At 42.7% G+C, this 10247-nt stretch overlaps 1 protein-coding gene across 9 annotated transcripts in view; it reads right to left on the reverse strand.

The window, feature by feature from the left end:
* The window catches only part of dclk2a (doublecortin-like kinase 2a), a 45440-nt gene extending 35472 nt beyond the window's left edge, over positions 1 to 9968 (reverse strand). For all 9 annotated transcript variants that reach the window (XM_073476114.1, XM_073476106.1, XM_073476079.1 and 6 more), the window contains exons 1-2: positions 9130 to 9968; positions 2331 to 2668 (exon numbers count right to left, since the gene is read on the reverse strand). In XM_073476114.1, the coding sequence (XP_073332215.1) occupies positions 2331 to 2668; positions 9130 to 9535 (744 nt within the window). In that variant the 5' untranslated portion in view covers positions 9536 to 9968. The remainder of the gene's footprint in view (positions 1 to 2330; positions 2669 to 9129) is intronic.
* Positions 9969 to 10247: the final 279 nt, after the last annotated feature.

Consider the following 10247-nt stretch of genomic DNA (forward strand, 5'->3'; position numbering starts at 1 on the left):
GCCAGCCTTTGTTCACTTCAAATGATCAGTCAAACTGTTAACTCCCTACATACATACATACATACAAGCTGGATAGCTGGGAGGACAGGGTGAACATCACAGATGTTCCTCAAGCTCCAAAGTTACTGTACTTAAATGCAGCCCATAACGTGTAATGCTACATTCCTCATGGCATTCCAGAGGGTGAAATTCCTGGAAGGAGCAGCTGGTCTGCATGGTTGATCTACTTGGAATCTACTAAGAGATGGAAATAGAGACGCATCAAGACTTTGTGTCACAAACGGGACAGAACTTAATCACAGCGGAGAATCTGACAGGATTTGTTCAAGAAGTATTTATATGTGCGGCCGTGGATGATGCAATTAGTAAGCGATATTTTTCTTCATCTTCATCTGTCACAGGAAACTTTAAGCTTACAATGTAAATAAATAAGAGGGTATACTGTGCTGCAAACTATTACATAATCCTAACACGTCCTTACAAACTTACGTCCTGTACAGTGCTGATTTGACGAAAAGGATGCTGGCCTAGCCCTGTCAGAGGTGATCAGTATTCTGATGAGTCATTTGTTTGGACTGTCTAGAAAGATTCCCTGTCAGCTCACAGGAAGCAAACATCAGCGAGTTCAGTTGTCAGATTTGAGATCTCAACTTAAACATTTGACAGAGACACAAGATCTTGTGGTTATAGCCTTACATCAACTGTCACTATTACTCAGGAAATTCACTTCATCACTGAAATTGAAATAGAAATCAAGGCATTTTAACATTAATTTAAAAAAAAAAGTTTAATCCCATTATAAATTAAAATATATTCGAGTCACAAACTCTCTAAAAACTTCTTTCCAACTCCTGCAAATACTTTTTCATGATTTCATGAATAAACACAACTTTATTTGTGCAACTACAGCTGTGTTTGGAGCAATGGCATACCAAAGAGACTGCCCTCGTAAAAAGTAACCAAAGCACACAGATTTAATTTTAGTGCAGTCGTTTGACACTTAAGACAATGAAAGCAATTTCCCACTTCATTGACACTGGGACACACCAAGTTCTTGAAATTCCTCTCCCCTGCCAATACACTATATATACAGAGTTATGTCTCCTGGCATTTTGTTGACATCATAACCACGAGCCTTCACTGCTACACTAAACAGGCAAATAAGCGCTAAAACGGCATGAAGGGTTTCCAGAAATGTTTCAATAATGTGAAGTTTGTCACAGTTAGCTGCATCTGAAGTAAAACAAATCAGAAGTCATTTAAGGCTATTTGAGGCCAGCTGCCTGAAACATGGGAGCAATCATTGACAGTACAGTCATTCTTTTTTCATTTGAACAAAAGAAAAAAACAATTTGATTATTTACTATTCAGGAAAATCACCTCAATTTATTTAGCTTTGTGGTGATCTGTTCAGTCACCTTTCTATAGTTTTAAAATATGATTCTGGTTGACCAAATGATATGATGCAGCCATCTTAACTGCATTTTTCAGCCTCACATTAGCCATTAACCCTCCCAAATGTGTTAGATTTAGGGTGACCCAGCTTTTGCATTAAAGCTTTTGTCAAGCTGTTAAAAACTTCATGGAACTTATTTAAGTAGACAGGTTTTTTCATCATGTTTATTTTAATCCCATTCTTTTAAACAGCTTTCTTTAAACCACTTTACACATTTAAAGTTAAATAATGCTATGGAGAAAAAAAAATTGATAATAATGGTCTGAGACCTCTCCCAGATGAGACAGCGTCATATAAATCTTTTTATTAGGGTCACCATATGCTCAAGCTCACCTCATCTCCCAACACCAGGGACCCTCAATGAGATTTTCAGATGGAAACATTACTATATATGTGTCCCAGATGGGTAGGATTATAGCAAAAACAGGCTCACGTGGCTTAATAGAGGTGGATGAATTAGGAAAGAAACTATACTGATGGATATGGAAAAAAAGGCCTGAACTCTAAAGTGTATTCATTAGTGCCTTGTTGAAATAATTGTGGCGTGTAATTATGTATGGATGATTAAACGGGGTGTAATTACCTAGACTGCTGACACAGCTGAAGCCTATAAATCACAGCGTTTTTTTGGAGATAAAACCTTCGGCTGAAAAGCTCAGGCTAGCTGTTCCATCTGGTTTTCATATGCACATCATCCCATCTCATCTCCCTGAAAACAATACAGTTAACTCCCTCCAACTGTCATGTTATGTAATTGTAGTCAATGAGTTTAGGGCTATTGGCAAGACAAAGACTACCCTCTCACACTGGCTGGTTTTGCATGAGTTTGCTTCACCCTTCAACCTAAAAAAGGCATGCATCATTAAAGACTCACCTGCTTGCCCTCCAAAGTGTACAATCTCCTAACAGCTCCGGAGTCCAACTTGATCGCATCTGTGATGTCGGTGAGCACCTGGTCGAAGGAGTGCGCCGTCTTCTTGTTGAGCAGTATCCGTACTGCCTTGCGGGGTTTGACGCCGCTGCGGATGACGGTGACGAGCTTGGGTTTGATGAAGTCCTTGGACTCGCGCTGCAGCTCGTTCTTCAGCGGGATGAGAGAGGAGAGGGAGCGCGACGTGCCGGTCTTGCAGCCCACTGACCAGTTGGGGTTGACGTTCTTGGTGTAGTCCACTCGTCGGAAGGCTTCGTTTGAGGCACAGACATAACTCTCGCCTGAAGAAAGAAATAAGTTGGTAGAATTAGGGCTGGGCAATACGATATATATATCGTTATCATGATATGAGACGAGATATTGTCTTAAATTTTGGATAGTGTTGTATCATGATGTGGCATAAGCATCTTCTTTCCCTTATCTTAAAGGATGCATTACAGTAATTATGTTATTTTCTGTCGCCCAGTCCTAACATTTATGAAGTGCTTTGAAGGAGATGTGAAAATATATAGAAATATATTGTGTATCATGATGTAGCCTAAAAATATTGCAATATTATTTTAAGGCCATATCATCCAGCCCAGCCCAGTAGAATAGACACTAACAACATGATCCATTGCAAACCGTGTCCACATCTATAGCCCATTTTCACACGGCAGCCCCCTGATATCACACCTGGAGTGGGAGGCTCAAATGCTATACTGCTGTTTTCCAGGTTGCAAACCCTATAAACACAGAGAATCTGACAAATTGTCATAATTGTACCACTTCCTTATTGATCAGCAGCTGAAAAGACAAAGAATAGTGAAAATCCTGAGGGACAGTGGGCCACGTTCCAAGGTAAAACCAAATTTGACGGCCTATTTGCTACACAAAACCTAACGTTAGCATCCAACCAGCTCCCAACTAACACTGTCATTCAGTAGTGTCACACAACATGACAGGAGAGCAGTAAGTTTATGCTAGAATCTTGGACACATTTATTATTCAAACCTCAAAGTGAAACACACTATCCAAGCATCATAACACTATCCAAGAATTTGAGCTTCCCACCCTGAGCCGTCACCCCGATTGACGTCAGAGGAAAATGGCCGCTGTGTGAATATGGTCTGTAAAACTCAGAGATAGATATTTAATACGAAACGCACGCTGCACATGCAATACACCAGAATCCATCCACCCCACACATACAGAAGGCACCATAACATATTTCCTCCACGTTAGGGGAAGCAGTCTAACAACAAAGAGTTAACGTTCCTCAGCTGAAACAAAAAGGCACATTGAGAGGCCAGGCCAGTGTAACACTGTCCTCTCTCCCTTTCAGCTGTTGAGCTGCTGCGTTGGCCTTCCTCCAAAACAAAGCATTTTGTTTTATCTGCCAGCATTCCATTCGAACAGTTAACACGCAAATGTTTCCCCTTAAGAACAAAGTCATGTGACATTTACAGGGGCTTGGCCGGTAGATGAAAACCGCAGCAAGAATGTCTGGTGATTGTTGCGAAGGCCGGACGAGAAACTCAAATGAGTCAGAGACAGAAAGTGACAGATACTTTCTTTTCATGCTACATTCATCACTAAAGAATTCAAGGGTCCACAAACAAGTGCTTCTCAGGACCAACTTCAGGAAACATATTACACACTTGACATACTGTAAATTTAGTTGGTACTGGTAAAGTTTCCGTTGGTAAATAGTTCATTTTATTTACTGAGAATCAAATCCAATCCCTAAAATTTTAGTTATCTGATGTGTGTCAAGACAAATGAATCGAGCTGCAGGGTAAGAAGGCCAGATGAGACGGTGTGTCCCACGATACCTGGTTTTATTAAGCCTGCAATTAACCAAAGGCTAATTAAAAAGGCTAGGCCACAGCTGGGAGGAATGAGCCACGGCTGAAAACTAAACCAAAATATAACGGGGGCTGTCATTCATCTGGGGGACAACGGCAGAATACTGAAATGCCCTCAGATGGTGACTAGTGACAAGTCTATTCCCTGAGGTCCAGAGATCTCAGGTGCAACATCCGTCAGCGATGTGAGGGGAGCCCCAGCCACCCGCCACTGGTCCTCATGTGGACGACAGATGAGGTCAACCTTAACAGAGCTGTCTCACCAGCAGCAGCTTTAACTGCAGTGGTCACACAGCTGTCACCAATCCAAAACCCAAGCAATGGCAGTAAATGGGAATCATACAGTAGTGCTAAAAATAAGACAATGTAAAACCTATCATCACCAAAACAATTAAGTGACTCCATGATCCAATGAAATTCTCCCATCATACACATCTGTACGGCTGTTCTGCTCGCTCATATTCAACACTATAGTCAAAGGAATTGGTCAGCCGTACCACAGCCTGTGCAGTACTGTAGGTGAAACGTTTGATGGTCTTGATCTGTTCATCATCATCATCAAAGCAAAAATGGTACCAAAAATGTCAAATTAGTCGATGTCCTGTTAGTTCCTCCCTCTGAAAAAAAACATTTAATCCTATAAAATGTACAGGCCTTGTATTACCAAAACACAACCTCATCTATCCATCAAGCACATATTGATGATGCAGCTGAGCGTTAGCCTGGAGGCATATCCCCCGTAAGTCACAACAAATTAGACATTTAAAAATATTCATGACTGAATGGCTCCCAAAAACTGTGAATGTATTAATCAAAGATAATTGAAGTTAATATGGTTTAAAGCGGAAATTCTCCCGGCAATAACAAATCTTGTTAATTCACTACATTGGAACAATTACCGAAAAACAATGATTCTATAAAGACAATGAAAACCTGATCTTTTAGTTTAGGTATTTCTATCATAAGAGTTGTCAGCCCCTGTCTTGCCCTGTAAACTGTTTTTCTACAATAAATAATATAGGAGCAAATACTACTGCAATATAGCTTCTGGCCAACACTAACAGCACCCGTCTGTGGCTCTGGAGGGAGCTTTTTCCAAGTCTGAGAATGATGCCATTAGCGTTAGCGTGGCATCAATCTTTGAACCCGATGGCTCTTGTCTATAGACAATTTAGCCTCTGGGGGCTTCCAGCCTAGCCCGCGGATATAACCGAATAACAGATATCTAGGCGGAGTCTTTCTCTTTTACGCACCGGCCATCACTTACAGTCCAATTAACAGCTTCTTACGAGTCCAGATGACATTTCAGATCATTTATAAACAGATATATCCATATGAAAGCAGATGCATCTTAAAAATGCTAATGAATAGCTAAATAATCATCAGATGATAGTCGATGTTTTCCACGTTTCGGCCTTTGCGTTCTGCTTCTTTTACTGTTATCGTGCATGCAACCAAAGCCTGCTCAAACTTGATTGGTCAATACGACTCGAACAACAAAATGCTTCTGATATCAGAACCTTTTCCTTTGCCTACAGATTCACCATTCATATGCAGATATCTGCTTATAGAGATTAGTCGTGCATAGTCTTGAAAGCTAAAGAATGATATAAGAAAGCTTGCATTTCAACCTTGAAAGGCTTAATTTCACCGTCGGGCTAATAAACCCTTTGGCTTGCACACTCGCTATTGTCCTGACAGGAGTCCCTGTGTCAGCATGTTACGTACCCCCACGTATACGCATGGTATACTACAAAGCTCTTTCTAAACCCAGTTCAGTATCTGCTACCTCCCTGTGTAGTTTTCAACAAGCACAGCAGTTCAATGGGGCTTTTTTTTTTTTTTTTTAAATAAACGGGCCCCAGGTCGGCCTGTTATAGTTTTTTAAGTCTTTCTGTACTTTTGTTGCTTCCACCTGAACCTTCATGGTTTGGAGTTTAGTTTCACTCCTGTGTTCCTGTTTACTGATATTTTAGTCAATTTGGAGCTGTGTGTTAAGTTACTGCTATTGCAAAGCCAACCATTAGGATGCTTTTATTGTGAAGATGTAACAGGAAATGCATTGTGTTGATTACCAATATAGCAGAGCTTCATTAGCGGTGCTATTCTCCAATAAAAACAGGCCTAATCAACTAAATATGGACAATTTCTATGCCAGGCTCTTTCTGTGGTTTGAGTGTACGTCCAACGTGTCATCATGGTACACAGCTTTATCTTACTGTGCTGTGCAGTGGAACAACATTTGCAACTGACAGCCATTCATTGCATGCTCAGTGCTACTACCTCCCCCCACTATGGAAAAACCCTACATGTTGTCTGGTTGGCTCAGTAATCCCATCCAGCCATAAGGGGCACATATGTGAATGGTGCTTATTAGGTTTCCACACAAAAGAGCCCCAGCAGGCTTCAATCAATGGGCTGCAGGCTGCTGAGCTGTGCAGTAATGTTCCCACTCTCTGTCCATTAGATGGGTGAGTAAACAAGGAGAAGACACTAGTGCTCGGCCCACCTGCAGTACATCTCATGAGTTTTCCCAAATCGCAAAAACACTTTTCCACTATACCCATCATGTTTTAAAGTCATGCAGGTAGTTTGTTTTATGTACCATCTACCTCTGAGACTTCTGCAACTACCACAATACAACTGTTACCTCCTAAACACAACGTTTCACTCAGGTAGCTCAGGAGAATCCACAAACCTTTTATTGTCAAGAAGCATTTTGTTGTGAAGGACAAAAATGGCTAAAACTATCCACTGTGAGGTCAGTGAAGTATCCAAAGCAACTGAGACATTGTCTCTGGGAAAAAAAAAAAAACCCTCATTGCTGCCAACCAGACCTGCAATCCCTAAGCATCAGTATTTGAGGAGATCGGAATGAAAACTCAAAAATCAACTTTCTTACTAACTGGACCTTTATGAAGGAAAGGTGAAGGAGATGCTATGTTCATGTCAGAGGGGTTGGATGCATCTGTACCATCCAGATGAAAAAAAAGATTCCCATGTTTATAACTTCCCTGAGTTCAAGTCATTGGTCAACTCAAGACTTGTGTGATTGCAGAGTCGGTAGTGTAACGGTTAAAAAATATTGGGAACTGACAATACAAGAGTGTAACTATTAAACTTGGTCCTAATCACCCTGAATGATGGGCTGGCTGACGTGAGGCGGCCATGTTGGTTTGCACTTTCATAGCATCGTGCGCCAAGTCGGACATATTGAAACTGTCAGAATAGTCGGCGTTGCCAGTTTCCCCGACTTGGATGTTGACCTGTATGCTATTAACAATCCAAACACTGGTAATGACAATAACTTCGATATGACGCCAACGCAACATCTGCAGACATCTGCAATGAAATATTTCTGTGAATTGACCCTTGAAAAACAATAACAACGTCCTTGAAGCATCAGTAGTGCTCTACACACCACTAATGATTTTTTAATGTATGCCCAGGATCCTCATCCAGCAACAATGTCCTGTTCATGAAAGTGCAGAAGTGCAGTGGCAGAGTGTTTTGAACCAGATCCAATGCACCAAAACAAACTTTTGCTCAAACTACCAAACTAGTGATGCTACAGAATTCAGATCATGCGCTGGCCTAAATCTTCCCCACTCACTCAGGGGATAGGGCATAGGAAATGAGTGTAGCACAGAGTCTGAAGTTTTAGGAGGATCTGAGATGAAAATAGACCAGTATATGAGAATAATGACTGCAGTGAGAGGTCAGTGGATCCTGAGTGTGTGTGGCAGAGGAGTAAAAAGAGGATTGCAGGCAGGTCACAGTGCAGACAGACAGACACACACGCACACACTGGGCTGAACATGAAGATTAACTTATTACTGAGAGGTCACTGTCCCTGCAGGGTGAGTAACGCCACAGGAAAGTGAAAGGGGAGGAGAGGACAGTGCCCTATTTGTGTCTGCAGTGTGTCACTGCCTTTGAGACTGTGTTTTAAATAAAATAATAATACAGTAAACTTGTTTAGAGATTCCCTTACAGTGACTAACCATACAGCTGTGACTGCAGGGGACATTCACTTGCAGCCATTACTTTTTCAAATTCAGCTTTTAGTTTATAAATGATGCCTTTTTATATTAGTTTCCAAACTTTTATCACATTTATTTTAAACCACTATGTATTTAAAACCACCCCTTATCCTGCAAGCAATGAACAGACACTGGATGGGGGGAGGGAAACTTTCATCTTTCAAGTCCCGAGGGGGAAATCCTTTTAAAGACAGTCAATGGACCACAAATTGACCCCACAACAACATACACACTCATCAAACTAGAGGCATTAGGAGGTACTCAAGGCACCTTCCAGCCCACGCAAACCCAGCTCACAAATACATACTAAAGAGGGGAGAGAGTGGAAGAGGAGAGTCCAGCTGAGATCAATGATGCACAGTAACAGAAGCCTGTGTGAGGAGGGGTCTGCTCGTCAGCCTCCGTGGCACTGGGTCAAACATGTCAGAGCAGTTATGTCAATGATGCAAATGATGTGAATGATGCGAGCATTGCATGCATTGCACCCATTGCACTGTAATGCTCCCCAGAGTTACACTGACAGACTGAGTGGGTCTCAGAGTAACTTTTTGTCTGGAAATGAGGAAACATAAATATTAAAACGCACAAAGCAGACAGCAGCGAGAGCCATTATGTGCCAGTGAATATGTTCTGAGTGACCTTTTAAACTTCTGCTATAACTGGCCTGAGGCTGTAGTCGTGCATATTTGCATGGGCCATTTAGCCAACGCTCAAGGCAGGACCAAGCTTTTATGAAATCAATTACATGTCTGAATCAATGCACATTATCTATCAGCGATATAATCAAGTACTGAGCCTCTTTCATGCTCTGTGGTCACATGAGGTGGCTGTTGCATCCATCATCACCCTTACCCTCTACTAACTCATCCAGACTGGTGATCTTCCTGCCTCCATCCAACGTGTATAACGTCCGGACTCCTTGAGGGAGGTTGACATTGTCCGACAGGGACCTTGTGAGCTCCATGAGCAGAGCATCCAGAGACCTGAACCGGTCGTTAGACACGGCATACACCAAACCTTTAAAGTATTTGTCTCCATTGCGGTAAAAACGCACTTTTCGGGCTTTTTTCTCGGTCGTGAGGGACTGGAGAGTGCGTGTGCGGTAGAAGCTGCAGTGCGCGCTGTGCGCCGGGCTGGGGACCAGACCGTTCCCTCTGGAGCCTGAATGGGACCCGGACACAGAGTTGGTCCTCGGTGTCCGGTGCGGCTTCTCTCGCTCCTCGAAGTGTTCAAATTCAATACTTCTGCTGAGCGACATGTTCTCGGCCTCTCTTTCTCTTTACGTCTCAAACGAGATCCCAAAACAGAAGAAGCAACTTTTATCCAGAGAGCGCAGGAGGATCGATGATGACAGAGGGGGTAACACGTGTGCGTCCCCAGCCTCCTTCACTTCCAGTCCAGAGAGTGACTACTTGCTGCACCGGCACGGCTCCCACAATAAGAAACAAGTCCGGGAATAATGTTGAAGTCCACAGAGAAACTGAATCCCGTCCTGACTGATCCGATGGATTGATCTGTCTACCTACAAACGCGCAGCAGGAGCGGTAAATCCAAACGCCAACTCGGGTTTATCCGGTTGAAAACGTGTCGGATAATGAGCGGCTGTGTTTGACAGACATCGCACTGGACCTGCCGTCGGGTTTCAAACAGAGCAGAAATTTCACAAAACTTCGGCGCACCGCACCAGAGACCGCAAGCCGCCGCCTTCTCCACCTCACATCCTCTCTGTGACTGGTCGGCAGCTCAAGCTGTCAACTCAGTGGATAATGAGAGGGGGGGAGCCCTCCCCGCCTCAGGGTCCTAATGCTCTCTATTGTTCTGCTGATATATTCAGGGCCCGGAAACAATGAAGTTGACACTCATCCTCAGTGACCTATAATGTGTTCAAGCTGTAAAAAAGCACCAGAGAAACTTACTGGGATAACGTTAAAGGTGCATTATGTAGTTTTGGGGAGGACATTTTAATCAGA

This window comes from Pagrus major, chromosome 1, assembly GCF_040436345.1.
Source record: "Pagrus major chromosome 1, Pma_NU_1.0".
Lineage (NCBI taxonomy): Eukaryota > Metazoa > Chordata > Actinopteri > Spariformes > Sparidae > Pagrus > Pagrus major.